The sequence below is a fragment of the Apaloderma vittatum genome, unplaced genomic scaffold (genome assembly GCF_000703405.1).
Source record: "Apaloderma vittatum isolate BGI_N311 unplaced genomic scaffold, ASM70340v1 scaffold14199, whole genome shotgun sequence".
In the NCBI taxonomy this organism is placed as follows: domain Eukaryota; kingdom Metazoa; phylum Chordata; class Aves; order Trogoniformes; family Trogonidae; genus Apaloderma; species Apaloderma vittatum.
Genome location: NW_009734700.1, coordinates 5,352 through 21,914, shown reverse-complemented (window position 1 = coordinate 21,914; position 16,563 = coordinate 5,352). Strand labels below are relative to the sequence as shown.

The 16,563-nt window shown below is 41.7% G+C and overlaps 1 protein-coding gene across 1 annotated transcript; it reads right to left on the bottom strand.

Annotated features, from left to right (window-relative positions):
• Window positions 1-3,541: 3,541 nt before the first annotated feature.
• On the bottom strand, window positions 3,542-15,985 carry TTLL11 (tubulin tyrosine ligase-like family, member 11; the record flags this gene model as incomplete). Its single annotated transcript, XM_009876373.1, has 5 exons — window positions 3,542-3,660; window positions 4,199-4,294; window positions 5,280-5,855; window positions 13,461-13,594; window positions 15,889-15,985. Coding segments are annotated over 5 exons (1,022 nt in total), but the record flags the coding sequence as incomplete, so codon positions are not given.
• Between the last annotated feature and the right edge of the window lie 578 nt (window positions 15,986-16,563).

The window sequence follows — 16,563 nt, the reverse complement described above, 5'->3', positions numbered from 1 at the left end:
GAGAACATGCGGCATTTGCCTACAGGACCGAGACCCCTTCCGCTCCTCAAATCTAATGCAATTTTGAATTATTAGCAAACTATTATTTTAAACAAATGCCTAAATGAAGACATTTTACTACTATAAAGACTCAAAATGAGGCACGAAAAAGCAGAAGTTTGCAAAGCCCTTTAAAATGGATTTTCTGTTGGAGTCACAATGTAAACAATGATTTGCATCAGTGATTATCTTAATTAAACTGCTGTTTACATAACTAACGCTGATTTACTTTAAATGTAGTTCAGTGTCATTAGACCATTCATTTAATTGTGCAAATTTCCTTTAGCTGAAGCCTTCTCTCACCTTCAGCAGGCTGCGAGCAGCACCTCTGCTGCAAGAAGTAAATCCAGAGCAAATTTAATCCTGTGCAAGCTTTGTACAAGTTTCTTCACAGAACCACGACGGAGCACAGACCAACCCCTCGCCTTGTACTACCACACGACAAGGATTTCACTCTAAGCTGGATGTAGTCAAGCTTTCTGACCATGGTGCCCAGTACACATTGCTTTGAATATGTTCCATTAAAAAAAAAAAAAACCACAACAAACCATTATTTTCCCATTTATTTATTTTTTAATATTAGATTTCTCACTCAAGGAGGAAAGCTCCCTCCTGATGCTCCAATGACCAGCTGGTACTGAAGGGCTTCATGAGATCGTAACTTCGAGTCATGAGACCCACCACTGAAAAAAACGTAAGCTGGAAAAAGCACCACGATTATTCCAAAATTAGCAGTGACAGATGTTCGGAGAAGAAATCAAGATCAGTGGCCATCACTACCCTCTGAATTCACTCTGCAGTAACACTGGAAGAGAGCAAGCTTTGTTTGATACTATTTAACAGATTTACAGAGCAGTTTAAAATTCCATCCTTCCAAGCAAACAGCTCAGTGACAAACGATTGTGTGTGTTCCAACGGGACATCAGCCTGGATGACTGCAACCAGCCACCCAAGCCTTAAAATCTAGAACAGAACTGCCACCAAAACCAAAAATCAAAGAGTTAGTATCGTCCGTGTTATTTTATTAAATGTTTTAATTTCTTAAATAAGAGTGAAACTTGAGTTCTAAATTAAGACAGCCTAAGGAAAAGAGGACTAGCTGGGGAACCAAACCGAGGGCAAAAAGGGCTCTGCATTCTGGCCCCTGCAAAATTGCATCAGGAAAAATTAAAATTAAATATCGGAAACCCTCTTTTCCTGACCACGCATTTTCAACTGGATTTTTTGGTTTTAAAGAAGAGCAAAAAAGCAGAATGAAACACACGACACGTGGCTAATTAGCTGCCTTCTTTAATTGCAGAAAGGGCTACCCAGTCTCTACTTGGTCAGGCAGAGCCAGATCCCACTGACCTTCTGCGTTACAGAACCCAGGGCAGGAACCCCCAGAGCTGCCCTAAGGCTCTTCCTTTAGGCCAGGAAAAATTCTTAAAGCTAAGAGAAAAGATCAGTCATACTGCGGCACAATAGCCACTAACTGTATTTAAGTACGTTCATTCGAACTTGTATCGCTGCAGATTTTCAATGACTAATTATCGGCAGCGCTAAGATAATTACTAGTGATTGGTGTGTGTAAAGACTGGAACTGTGTTGGAAAAATGAAGAGATATGTAGGGCACGATAATCTGATCTTATTCCACCAAACTTTTTTTCAGTATTATACGTCACATGAAAGGAAGGAGGAAAAAAAAATAACAAAAAAGTCCATAAAGATGAGGGAAAATTAAACTAAAATAAAATTCGGAGCTATTAATCTTTCCTGATAATGAAGTACTTCAGGATGACTTCTAACACTCACTTTCACTCAGATGCTTCATTTATTTTAATCAGGGAGATAATTAGAGGGAAATCAAATCCATCTCCACAGCGGAATATTTACCTGAGACGCAGCTCAGACTTCCCAGTATTTCCCCTGTGTGTTCAAACTCAGAGTAATATGTTCTGTTAAAACTTTACTTAAATTAACGTCCATTACTTAATTAGCATCAAAACTAGAGTCTACAATGTTTGCTGCTGGCAGAAGAGCAATTCTTTCAGATTTTTTTGCTATTAAAAGGCCAAATTTGCTTTCCTTGCTAGTGAAGACAAGGTAAAAGCAACTGGTGCTCGGATCCTCGCTCAAACGCTTTTACTTCGCTGTAACTCTCCAAAAAAGGATCAGGGTGAGGATCTTTACCTGACGCTCGCAGTAGGATCGTGTCTCTCAAGAAGTTTCACACCCCATGCCCCGTTCAATAAAAAGTTCTCGAAGCAGAAGGGGTAAATCTCAGCTGAACGGGCAGGCAGTTCCTGTATATCCCCGCAGAAAGTTATCAGAACATTGCCCTTTGCAGCAAGAAAAAGGATCGGCTTATCGTGAAGACACACAAATACTCATCAACAAGATGCTCTGTTAACCAGATTATGCCAAAAAAAAAAAAAAAATCTGCATCGCTGATGAATTCTTTCTGTGAAGAGCCAATGCTTTCTCTCACCCCCAACTAATCCTGTTATAAATTATTTAGTACTCAAAGTGTATCAGAGAAGAGTGAGTGTTCCACACACACCGGCATTTCTCCATGAACTTATTTCTAATTATCATTTACCTTTTTATCCATATCTAATACGCACTTAATGAATGCCTGACATAACTTTGACATTAAAAAAAAGACATAACTGGTTACATAATTTCAAGTTAAAAACGGATCTTTAGTTCAGCTCCACACCCTGAAGTACGAATTCTAAGCACAGGCAACACAGAGCGCACTGTAAGTCGCTTGACAGACAATCTGTGTAGTGACCTGAGCAGCCCCTATGTGTGGCACTGTAAGCAAGAATTTCTAGGGACACAAAAATAAATAAAAAAAAATAATAAATCTCCCTTTCCTTTCATATCTCCAAGGAACTGCTTAAAACAAGGCATTTCATCAAAACCCAAGATACGATTTCTCTCAGCCTGATCCCACCTAAAGCATTTCGGTGCAAGTTGCTTCAGGTAGTTCCTCTCATTTCTAGATCACAGATGTAACTATGTTTATTCTCACAGATCAAGGAAGTAATTTCTAAAGACAATATTCATACTTTTCAGCTCCAATGGGGCGATTAATTCAGAGTAATTTGTGACTTTCAAGCATATTAATACACAAATTTACATTTCGTGACTGTTTCAAATACGAGAGGCCTCAAGTAAAAGGGCAAATAAAGAAATCCAAGTTACTAAACTGTTTGCCCCAGTTCTGAACCAAAGGTAAGATATTCCAGGGGAGCTGATAAAGCCTGATTCACTATCAGTTTGCAGACCTTTTCAGTTCCTTGAGCCCGAGCACTCGCTGTACTTTCTGTACCACACCACCAAACAGAACCCTACAACATTTTTTGAAAGAGTTAATACTGCCGATGCAAAAGGAGTCACACAGACAGTTGGGAAATCATTGTTCTGGATAACTGGGAAAAAATATTTCACTTTTATTATTATTGCAAGGCACTGATGCAAAAAAAAAAACACAAAGCAAGTCACCACACTTACTGGCTATCTTTTTTCTTTTTTTTCTGGGGATCCACTAGGCGAAGAGTGTCCCTGATAACAGCTACTTTCACCTCTTCATCAACAGGGCTTGGGACGTTTTCAAACACTCCGGGTGAAAGCTTTAAGTTAGAAAGGGATACAATTACTCCGTACAGAACTAAGCATTATTTATTCCACATCTGCTCAGACTTCATGCATGTCATGTATGTTTTAAATACCCAATGACAGATTACAAAATACTTCTTAAAGGATATACAAATACCCTCCTATTCTCTGTATGCTATTACTACAATTTTTGGCAAGTTACTCTAGTAAATTGAAATATTCACAGAAAAGATTGTTACCAATATTACCATTTATATTACGCATACAAACACGGAAGAAAATTATTAGCAATCCCCTAAACACAATTAAGTCAGCTGCAGGGGATGGTGAATAAATGTATTTATGCCGAAGATGATGGAGAGCTTTCACAATTCCAATAAGTCATACTTCCAGTGTATAAGATTAGCAATGATTTCAAAGCAGATAATTACAGAGACCCTTGGAGGTTTCATATCAGCAGACAGCTTTCATCCTTCAAACAAGGAAAAAAGACCAGAAAAGCAAACCTAAACAACTTCATTCCAGTATCACAATCACGTCGAGAGTTCTTACCTCTTGCTCATGTTCTATTCTCATGCTGGGGTTCGCATTTACTTCCAGTAACATGGGCTTCAAGTTCTTCATCAGGAGAATGTCAAACCCTAAGATCTGCGCACGACAAGCAACACGTTACTTCAGTTCTACTCAGTGTTCTTCTAGAAAATGCAATGGTCACCCACACAGCAGCATTCGGGTGGAACCAACATTTGAGGGACAAACGGGAGTGAACTGAGAACGGCGCTAGATGGCTGAATAACGACTGAAACCATTCGGCTTTGACGCTGAGAGACGGCTTGTGAGAGGTTTGGAAAACATGCCCTATGAAGAGAGGCTGAGGGAGCTGGGTTTGTTTAGTCTGGAGAAGAGGAGGCTGAGAGGAGACCTTATTGCCCTCTACAACTACCTAAAAGGAGGCTGTAGTGAGGCTGGTGCTGGTCTCTTCTCTCTAATTACTAATGACAGGACAAGGGGAAATGGCCTCAAGTTGCGTCAGGGTAAGTTTCGATTGGATATTCGGGGGAAGTTCTTTACTGAACGAGTGGTGAGGCACTGGAACAGGCTGCCCAGGGAGGTGGTGGAGTCACCAACCCTGGAGGTGTTTAAAAAAAAAGTAGATCAAGCACTTGAGGCTGTGGTGTAGTGGTTGGGTGTGCTGGGATGAAGGTTGGACTAGATGATCTTCAGAGGTCCCTTCCAACCCCGAACAATCTGTGATTCTGATGGCTACTCTCACACTACCCCCATCTCTAAATACCGCACGGAATCTTAGCACCTACGACACACAGGTCTTAAAACTGCCATCGCTGTAGCTGCGCTAGGAAGCTACAAAGCTTCACAGTTATAACATCTAGAGGATGGAAAATGGAGCGAACGCCGCTGCCAACGACTGATACTCACTGAAAAGTCTCCAGTGACTTACAGTGACACAGGCCTGGAGACTGAGATTTGTCAGTAAAAACCTGGGTGAGGAGAACTGAATCTCTGAGCTCACGCAATGCTATTCGGTGCATTCATTACAGAAAAGGAATTAAACATCCAGAAAACTAATCCATGCTTAGAAATAACTGCATTCCTGGCAGAAATTCCAACCTACCTGGAAGCAAGTTGGCCCAGGCTTCCCTGCTGGTATGTCAGACTGATAGTAAACTTTCAGTTCTGGTGTCAGTGCAATAATTGTTTTAATCACCAGTGAAATGATATCTGACCACAGCTTTTTCACATCAGCTCCTCTGGAAGACAGCCTGCACAGAATGCTTGAAAAAGTCCTCTTGCTGCCAGTGTTCACGCTGTCGGAATGGATGAAATTCCCGCTATGGATATTTAGTGAATAATTGGTTAAGTGCATAAAAACCTGGTGCAAATTTTTGAGAGTGGGTTCTTGATAGGGCTCTGTACAAAATCTAGAAAGTCCATCTTTGGCTATATAAATCTCTAAGGGTTCTAAAGACTTCAGTAAGACATAAAGACGAATATCAAACTTCAGTTTGTCCACAAGCAGTGGTTTGCAAATATATTCCTGGACCACAGCTGGCCGGCTCTGGACGCTTCCCGTCAGTCTGATGTCACTTGGGTCTTTAATGAGGTAGATTCCATCCCCCTGGCACCCTCCGTCAGGTTTGACAATGAAAGTGGGCTTCCAGGACGGATCGCTGTCTTTCATCATACGAACCTAGAAGAAAAAGAAAGACACTGAAGGACACTAATTGGAGGGGGAGGAAGGGCTGATGGTCTGAAAGCCAACCAATTGCACTCATAAACAAAACCGAATAAAAATAACGCGATCAAACACCGTGCAAAAAAAGGTAAGAGATCAACAGTGCCAACAAGGACAAAGACGAACAAAAAAGGGGGAGTAGGGAATTAACAGTACAGATAAAAGGTCATTTTACTTAAGAAGTCATTGTATAAATTATTTCAGGAAATTCTTTTCAATGCTATGTACCAATTTTCAGAACCAAATGCTGTACATCTCATGAGATCCATTTTGTTAGTCACTAGCGTATATGAAACTGCGAAGTTAAAGTTTTGCACTGCAGTTTGAACTCCTGACAAATATAATCATGAAACCTGTGGAAAGGCATCTTACTTATTAAGGTATGAGTGAAGAAAACTAGTACCAGAAGAAAGAAAGACAAAGTAAACACCTGGCACCGATAACAGCTTTTTTCACCATTGAATATTCTTCACAATCAGATACCCAGTGTTAATAAAACCAAGGAATATTAAGCCACGTACAGATACTAAGAAAATATCACAAATTTACTAAAAAAGCATAGAGTTTACGCCTACCCTTGCTCCTCAAAATAAAAAGGCTTTCTAAATTATACCAACACTCCCTCAGGCCTCACATGTAATTACTACTTTCCCATCCCATGCAAGATAAAGAAAATATATCATGATTTCAACAACGCTTCTCAGCGGCTTTGATTGTATCAGGAAGATGTGCTCCCAGCCCATCACAACTCAGATACCTTCTTTCCACGTGCCTAGCGCGAGATCAGGAGAGGGAGGAAAGCTGGGGGAGAATCTGACGGTGTCTAGTCGCAAATCAAACCCCTCAGATGAATCTTCAAGGCGCCGCGCGCCCGGCCTGCCGTACCCTCAAGCCAGGGCAGATGTTCCCTGCACGTCCAGCTGTTCACCACCGCTGAGCTGGGTCAGCGGGAAACACGGTGCGCTCTAGTGTGCGAGCTCGCAAACTGCCAACACCAACATCTACGCAGCATAAACGCTTGAGAGAAGTCGCTACACAAGACATTTCTGGTTTTTTCACAGGGAAATGCTTTCAGTTCACAGATTTCTTGAGAAGTTATGTCAAATACTCTTCAGCAGTAGCAAGTTAAATTAACAGAAGCACTCTGGAAAATGTTTACTCCAAGAGTCACGCAGTGACAACTGAACTTACCGTGGGCTGGTGGGAGATGCCCCCCTAGGATGGAAAGAGCGGGTAAGAAATTTTCACACATACCAACACTCAGTGAGCATGTGTATAAAGATCATCAATACAGAGAAAAAGTAAGAAAAAGGAGGGGAACAAACAAAAGAAAAGCACCTTTCAGTATCAGTTTCTTTCATTGTTTGCAGTGCCCTGCCATGACTGATCTCTGTTTGTTAAAGTCAACTTTAATACTTCGCGCGATCGCCGCCGGAGGACTGTGTGACCTATTTCTGCATCGTTCACAGCAGCGTGGGCCTCGATACCCGCGTATCTGATTCTCTCGCTGCTTTAGATATCCAGGAGCACAGTCCAAGCCATTACACCCATATCTTGAGGGGTTTTCCGCACTGTGCCCTAGATTCTTGGGGCGTATCAAGGAAAATGGTTTAGTACAAATAGAAATGATGCCAGCAGGGAAAGTACCCACGGTTTGTCCTACAGAACCCCAGAGGTGGCCTTAGTGAGATGAAACACAAAAGTAAATTCTAGCGAATTACAGGATTATAAAGAGGTGTCTGCATCCTCACATGGAAAGTGAGAAGAATAAAAGGAAAAAAAAAAAGTGTTCTAAACCACAGATCTAAATGTCTCAAATCCAAAAAGCACTTGAATCTGAGCTTTTTGCTCAATCCCATTGTCGTTTCTACATCCTGACACCACAGCTTGATTTCTGGGGCAAACACAGGGCTTGGCACTGTAACAGACCACAGCCTTTTATGGAAACTACCTTCTTGGAAGCAACAATACATATCTTTGGAGTTTTTCGTTTTAATAAACTAATGGGAGTTACATAAAGAAGTAAAAAAATATTTATTTTTTTTATAAAAGGGAAACGCCCATTTTTATTTCCTAAAGAATGAGTTATTTCTATCTGCGATAAAATGAGATAATTCCACCTGGAACAGACTGGTAATAGTTGGCAGTCCAAAACATGATTATTGTAATAAGGTTGTTTTGGCCTTTGAATATGTTAAACCGATACCTTCATTTAGCAGGGAAGGTTTGGGGACTAATGTAATCTCCAGCTGGACACAGCGAGTCAGAATTAAACATGGCACCAACGATTAACCGCTGGATTCACAGCTGCACGTTTGTAAACAACATAGACATGCCTAAAACTCTCTCCAATATTTTTTTTAAAAAAAATCAATATAATTAGGGAATCTTTTTACATCTGATAAGAGAGCAGCTACACCATCTAAGTTGCCTACAAACCTCACATTCCCACGAAGCAAACCTAAACTTTGCAAGCTTCAATGCATTTTATTTGAGGAAGAAAAAAATCAGGAAGGCAGTAACTAGGTCACTGTAAGGGCCTGACACATCTGCTGAGTATCAGCTCTTTCATGTTAACGCACGGATCTCCCACTGCCTAAGTAAATTCTAGTTTATTTATTACTTGTATAGCAAAAGTAAGAACTGCAGAGACTTGGATGCCTCAATTAGTAGAAGTGAAATAGAGGAGGAAGGAGAGAAAGAAAATCAGAAAGGATTTGGAGTTATCTTGGATGAATTTTTTATTCATAAAAGACAGGATAATTTACAACATGCAGCAAGAAAAGGATAAGAGCATATTTAAGCCAGTGAGTTAACAGGTCTCAGCTTTCAGAAGCAGAGGAGGGAAAAAGCAGCCGCCTGGGTACAGGCTGCCTGAAGAGCTGTCTGCTGCCTCTCCAAACCCTGGGAGCAGCGGCGGCACGCGCCGTCAGCGGACGCCGTTTGGGAAGCGGAGTGTGAACATCGCGACCCAAACTGGTACACGAGAAGAAAACCCAAGGGAAGTGGTATTAACTGGCAACTGGTTCAGAGGCAAGAGACTGAGCAGCCAGTTGAAAATGAAGAGCCCCGTTACCCTCTCGGCAGCTCTAAGTTCATGGCGAAGCCACAGGAGCCTCGGCAGCCCCCTCGGCGCTAGCGCTGTTCTCGGCGTGTACGTGAAGTCCTTACGAGAGTATCTATAGCAGCACTGCACTCACAAACATTTAGGAGGAAATAAATTGTTAGAGCACAAACTGTAACTTATCAAATGCAGTTATAAAACCCAGGTGTCGACGAATAGATGCTGAAGGACTGTAGCTCACAAAACTCCCAACAGCATCAGCACAGGGAGCCCGAACGCAGAAAGCAGCCGAAGAAAATGCAGGATGCAGGCTCCCGTGTTCAACAGCTACTCATGGGATTCAGGAGAATAAAGCACTTAAAACCTCTTCTTTTCAAAACAGGGGGACGTCACAGTACGGATCACTCTTTTCTTGTATTCACATGTTTCATGGCACCTGACCTGCATCTGCCATTCTCTCCGTTCAGCCACACATGTGGGGAGCAAAGCGGTGATTGGGTTTTGCACAGCCCTGCGGCTCGCCAGCAACTACTGGAGATTGACTTTAAGATGCCTGAGGATACAAGCTAACACAGAAAAACCCAATCAATTGCCACCATCAGCCCTGGCACTGCAGAATTAAAGACAGAAAACAAGCACGTGGGAGAAGGCTGAGCACGGGTCAGATGACGGTGGCTTTTGGACAGGATCCTCTGCTGCTGACGCCGACGGGAGGCGCAGCTCTGCTAGCAGCGACGTTCCCAAAGCCTAAAGGACTTCTGGCTCCATCCTTTCCAGTTATTTATTTCACTGGGAATCACGTTGCTGAAAGCCATCCTACTAACTAGAGCAGAAATTCAAGATTAATTATTTAGACTAGGATTTTTATGGTGGACAGGTATGAAGCCAACTCAGTGAAGGATCCTTCCTCCAAACAGGTCACTTTGTGGGGCAGGACGAACAACGGAGATCAGAATTACATAAAATGGCGTGTGGATAAAGAGGCCCAAGGAGATCAGCAGGCCTAGATGTGCAAAGAAGGAAAGCAGGATTTACGCCCTCGTCTTTGGACGACTAAAGACTAATCTTCCCCTGACGTGACATTACTCTGCATCCTAGAGGAGTTCATCTGGCTCACCGTTGTTAAGGTCAGCATCCCAGAAAGATACTTGGTTAATCTTAAATCTCCATGACTAAACATACCCTGCTATGACTCCAGTTGTACGTGCCAAGTGCCAATCACGGTCTACGACGAGAGAAAGTAATAAAGTACCTCGATGAAACCAGCTGGGGCGATCTGCCTCCCACTCCTGGGGACTACTGGTAAAGAAGCAACAGCAACTTGCTCTGAAGTACTGCATTTGGCAATCAATGGTCTCAAGAGATCTCACACTTAACTCTTTATATCTAGCTAGAGCGGAAAAAAATTCTTCATGATTTTCTAGGGGGTTTTTTGATGGACTAGAAGGTCTGGATATATTCAGGCCTTCTAGTCCATCTAAGCATACACACGGCAGATGAAGATAGGGTGGTGGGGAAAAGAGAAGTAGTAATCCAGAGTCAGTCTGGTTTTCAGCAGATTGACTGTCTTGAAGAAAACAGACGGTTTCTTCATCTTCAAGGAAATTCCTGACAGTCGTCTTCAAACTCTCCACAATCCCCTCAACTATATTCTTTCCAATTCTCATTATGCGAAGTCTTGTCCAGGCTTCGAAAATTCAGTCGTGTCGGAAAATGAGTTCATATGAAATTAGATACTTCTGCTTACTTAGCTCGACAGAAGGAAATTACCTTTAAAAACATGGGAATGGTTTACAGTCAACAGCAAGTCAAGAGCATGATGTCTAATGGTATGAAAATCTGATCCTGCTGCACGTGTCTTTCATGAGAGGCTGAATGAATACAGTGTTCTAAAATAAACGCATATAATGGGCTATAAGATTCGACAGCACAAAGACTACAATATTTACGTCTATGCCTAAGAGGTATCCAAAAGCTGAAAACCTGATTAAACCACCAAAAATATGCCATGCTGGAAGTCAGACAGCCCAAATTAGATTCTTATTAAAAATTTATCATACGAGGCCTATTCATCACCCTCAGAGACAACACAAAGAAGGCAGTATGAGAGCAATCAAGGTCCTGGCTTGAATTCCAAGCTAGCTACTTCTCAGAAATTGGAAATGCCCATTAGAAGTAAGTTCTTAGCACACAGATTCCAACAGATTCTTCTCTGTTAGCAGAGGGGTGATTGCCACAGCACTTGAGAGAATCTGTAATTTATCTTCTGTTACGGTGACATGTTAGTACCAAATGTTTTAGACGGTAGAAAGCAGGTGAATAAGTATGTATTTACTTAGTAAATTGAACTTCTAAGCCCTTGTTAAAAATACTTATCACCATTTAATTTCAATACAAATGGCACTAAGAGAAGTACCAATTTCTTGGTATTTCCCAACACAAAGCTCATACACAAAAAACTCAAGTGCAGCTTTCCTATCAATTACTGGTTTTAAAGCACACGTGATTAATGTTATATTAGCTGTAGTGTCTTCTAACCGGATTTACCTATAAGGAAAACGTGGGAAAACCTGACAGCATTTGATTTAATGATTGATAAAAACATGTGCTAAAAGTTTACGACCATGTCTGCAGAAGTGAGGCACAATACGAATATTCGAGAGAAACTCTGTTCTGAAATGCTGCAGTGCCTCAGGAGGAGGCAGCGAGACTGAAACTCTCAAGGAGTTTCTTCTTTCAGCACTCATTTCCATCGCAGGCAAAATCCCACAGAACATTCATTTCTCAGCCCAGCCCTTTGCAACGAAATCCTCTGCTACAAACGGCACCAAACCATCTTCTCACATCTAACCTCCACCAACACAGTATTTGTGACTTTTGGTAATTAACTATGTCCTGAAGGACTTGCACACTAATAATGGTGAAGGTACTCCACCCCGGCTTTCAGCGTAACACATCTAGAACCACGTGCTTAGTAGCCGCAGCCCCTGACAACACAGCTTTACTTCCAGGAGTACCAAAGATGGCTAAATCATGTCTATGAAGAAATAAACAACAGGAAAAAAATGAGAGGCTCCCACTGAGAATGCACGAAACTGCAAGTGAAAAGGGTTCTGAACTGTTTATGGTTCACAGTGGGGCTGGATTTTTGTGGTTTGTCTTTTTTCTTGTTTTGCAGGGGTTACATTACAAACCCACCTTAAGTAGAACATAAACTCTTACAACATAGAAGATCATGTTTGATAACAAGAACTATGCTTTTCTCAAACACAGATGGAAGAACATATGCAAAGGAAACTCCTCGGAGTGTGTTACCGGGCATCTGTTATTCTTGGAACAAAAAAACGAATCCTTTTTCACTCCACTAACTGTTCAACCAGAGAAAAGTATTTATTCGCAGTGCCACCTGCTGTACAGAGCACCCTGCCGTACCCAGCACCCCGTTGCTCAGCTGAGCGCCGCCTCGGCACCATTCCCCTGAGAGCCCTCGCCGGAACCCCAGGGCACCATTCCCAAAGTTGACTTCCGAGTTATTTCACACTTCTCTACCTGCCACTGCTAAACTGATCGGCTGATTTACGCTCCTTTTACAAACAGGTCCTACAACGAAAGCAGTGAGGCTGAAGCACTGTGGGGAGTTTATTTGCTTTTACCGTTACAAGCAGTGCTATAGCAGCGATCCAGCATACTTGAAGTATATATATTAAAAGGTGTTCATGGATTTAATTGGGTTGTGGATATGGTAATTACCTAAAAAGCAATGCACAGCAGAGAAGTCTATTAAAGCTGATACCTTCCCTTGCTTTTCCAAGCAGAGGATACTGTAGAGCGCAAGAACCCACTAGGCAGGTCAGGGTTAAAACAAACACAGACAACATTTTTAAAAATATTTGTAATAACAGAGCCCAACTTCAACATGCAGCATCACTTTTTTTTTTTCCTTCCCTTAAAAAGAGCTGGAAAAGAATGGCATTTTATTATGTCCTGAATACTTAAAGCAACAGTCTGATAGGAAATTCAAACAACTATTCGGGAAGACGCCAGTATATTTAAGAACACACAGTGCAAAAGGCTCTTTCGAAGGATTCGGACAGAAACAGGCAGGATGGACTAAAAAGACTTCAGTGACAGTGAATCTGGTGAGGTCCCTCACTTCACGTGCTGCTGTGCTGGAACCTTCTCAGCCCTTTGACACTCCGAATATGCAGGGAAAGGGCTTATGGTTCCACCATGTTTCATTTTGAGACATCTCTTCTGGCATTACAGAGCAGCATAACTTTTTAAGTTTATTCTTGAACATAACAAACAGAAGCAGTTCACCCAGACTACATCCGATCTCCGGCAAGCTGAAAAAGATTTCATCCACAGCAATCAAGCGCAATTTAAAATGATTTAAATTTAAAATTTAAAATAATCCGGAAGGTGCAAAAAACTAAAGAATGACACAGCAACAACATGCAACAAGTTAGAGGATTCGGAGAGTAAAAGAAATCTACCTCAGCCACAAAGAGAGGAAATTCTTCTGGCAGAATCCAGGATCGAGGGTAGAAGTTATACTCAAGAGGAAACAGATCTTGCATTGTTCGCACTGCCCGACTCAGTGTAATTTTACGTACCATTTCTGTCATGCCTGGGGAAAGAACAGACAGTGTCGAAAAGCGGTCAAAAATCCCAACTGAAGTCTCATCCTAAAAGTAAATTGTTATATCACTACTCACCCTACTGGTGGACACTCTAGATATTGCTTTCAATAAAGCTGAAAACCTTTTAAAATATGACTAAGTCATTCCCCTGCCATATTTCATATTGTATATGTTACTGTATCTTATTAGGGGGAAAGAACAGACAGTGTCGAAAAGCGGTCAAAAATCCCAACTGAAGTCTCATCCTAAAAGTAAATTGTTATATCACTACTCACCCTACTGGTGGACACTCTAGATATTGCTTTCAATAAAGCTGAAAACCTTTTAAAATATGACTAAGTCATTCCCCTGCCATATTTCATATTGTATATGTTACTGTATCTTATTAGAAAAAAAGAAAAAGTAAATTGTTATATCACTACTCACCCTATTGGTAGACACTCTAGACATTGCTTTCAATAAAGCTGAAAATCTTTTAAAATATGACTTTGAAGCATTCCCCTGCCATATTTCATACTGTATGTGTTACTGTATCTTATTAGAAAAAAAAGAAATAATTATCAAAAATTACAGCTCAGAATAAAAGAGGGAAAGATTTAGCTGAACAGCAACTGTCTTTGCCGTAATCCAAAATTATTGCCCCATCCTGCTAACGCTTCAGGAACAGGTAAAAACACACAGCTCAGAATAAAAGAGGGAAAGATTTAGCCAGACAGCAACTGTCCTCAGCATAATCCAAAATTATTGCCCCACCCCGCTATCGCTTCAGGAACAAGTAAAAACATCCTTTACACACGATCAACCACTTTGTGTCTACTTTGCATTCAGAAAGAATAATTTCTGCCCATCAGAAAATAGATTATTTCTGCACACCAGAAAATAGATTATTTCTGCTCATAGATTATTTCTGCCCATCAGAAAGAATAGCTTATTTTGCGAGCAGCCTGCTTCCCTGCAGCTTTGAATCTCGTGCTTGGATCACGCCCTTTCCAGATCCGTGTGAGCTCTGTAGCTCCTCCTCAGGCCGGGGCATTCAGGGTTACTCCTGCGTTGCTTATACGCTTTCCCGTATTACAGCTCAGTTCCTGCTGCCGTTTGAACATCCTCTGGGGGGTTCTGTGCTACACCGGCTAAAAATGTCCACAAAACCTACAGGAACCCAACAGCCTGTGACTGCAAACCTCTGCCGAACGCAGCTGGGTTTGGCCAGGAGGTTCCAAAGCTACAAGGAGAAGAGAAAGCGACAAGGCACACACACCCCCCCACATTTGTGAATTATTTCCATCAGGAGGGTGACTAAAATGCTATTTTCATGGAAAAGTTTCTACGTCTTTCTGAGGACCAACCCTTTCAGATTCTTTGAATCTCCCCCAAGTAACTGAGAGAAGCATCAAGACCTCTTCTTCGGGAGCAAGAATTTAGTAAAACCCAGCATCGTGTCAGGACAGTGTTCCTGGAAATCAGGTTTAGGTCTAGTTCTAGCACTGTCTGGTTTTGACCACTGTGCTGGCCACTTGCTCACCACCTAGAAGGCAGAATACCAAGAGGGTAACACCGAACACGGCTCACGTCACCAGAAAACGACACCATCCGAGACTCCAATGTGAACTTCCCACAGACAGGAGAAAGTCACGGTAAATAAAGCATAAAGCTCAATATCTGAGGGCTCTCATTCTCACGGCATACTAACAGCAGCAATAAATCTGCAGTAAAGGGCTTAGAGAAGTCAATACCTAAGCTCTTAGCTCTTATTTAGAGAGATCTCAGCAGGGATTAAATAAGGAAAAGGGGAGCTTATAAAAGTAGAAGAGTCATCATAACATGAGGGCTGACATGAACTCTTCAATATTAAAAAATCCATCTGAAGAGCTCCGCTTCGAGCTTCTCCCCGAGACAGGCCAGAGTACGAAACAAAGCAGATTCCTTCCACTTGGAAACAAAACCAAACCCAAAGATACAACCCCCGATCAGTGCTAGGTAACAGGCAATAATTGCACAATTGGCTTAAATGTCCAACACTCTTATTTTCCCTAAGTTCATGCATATGAAGTATTCTTTTCATCAAAGACACTTGATCTCCAGAACAAGTTTCAGTTCAGAACAAGACACCCATTCTGATATTCTCACCCCCCAGGCAGAAATCACCAAACCCAGCAATATGCTGAGGCTACTGGCAGCTGATTTGGCAGATAATTCACATTAAAAACAGTAAACCACAGAAACAGTTAGAACAGACCCATTTTTTAAAGCAGTTGTTGAAAGCAGAAACAAAAGAAGGTACCTGGAAACTTGTTGACTTGACCTGAGAATATATCGTTATCATGAAAGGACACCCCATGCCAATAGATATCACACGGCAGGCGCCGGCCGAAAGGAAACTGGAAAAGAGACAGGAGACAAGTTCTGAAGCAAACCGGCCACGCTCATTCACTCCTCACGTCTCAAAACCCTCCCCTCAAGCACAAACCATCCAAGAACCCTGAATTCAAACCCCTCCACGACTCTTTTGACTGTCAAAAGGAAACACGCGCTGTGTTTTGGTTGCAAAATGAAGAATATTTTCAGCCGTTCTGGACTCTGTAACGTTCGAGGCGTCAACAAAGCGGGGAAGGTTTCTAGAAACTCCAAAGACTGAGAAGCTCTGAGCTTGTTATCAGCCACGATTACGGCAGGACTCTTTCGTAATTTAAAATAATATTACAGGGAATAAAATTGCATTAAGAGCCACTTTGTCCTGGCATAGGAAGGCACAGCAACAGCAAGTGCTACAGCTGGGAAGGAAATAAACAGTGTTTTGGGTCAGTTTGTGGTTTTTTCCTCCTAAATTTAATGAGTCATAAGCAACCCACTAAGGAAAGAAAAAAAAAAAAAAAAAAAGAGAAACACTAGGGGTCACAGATTTTTATATATTCAGTTATATGTACTAATTGTGCAGTATTAAATCCTTTCTGGTACT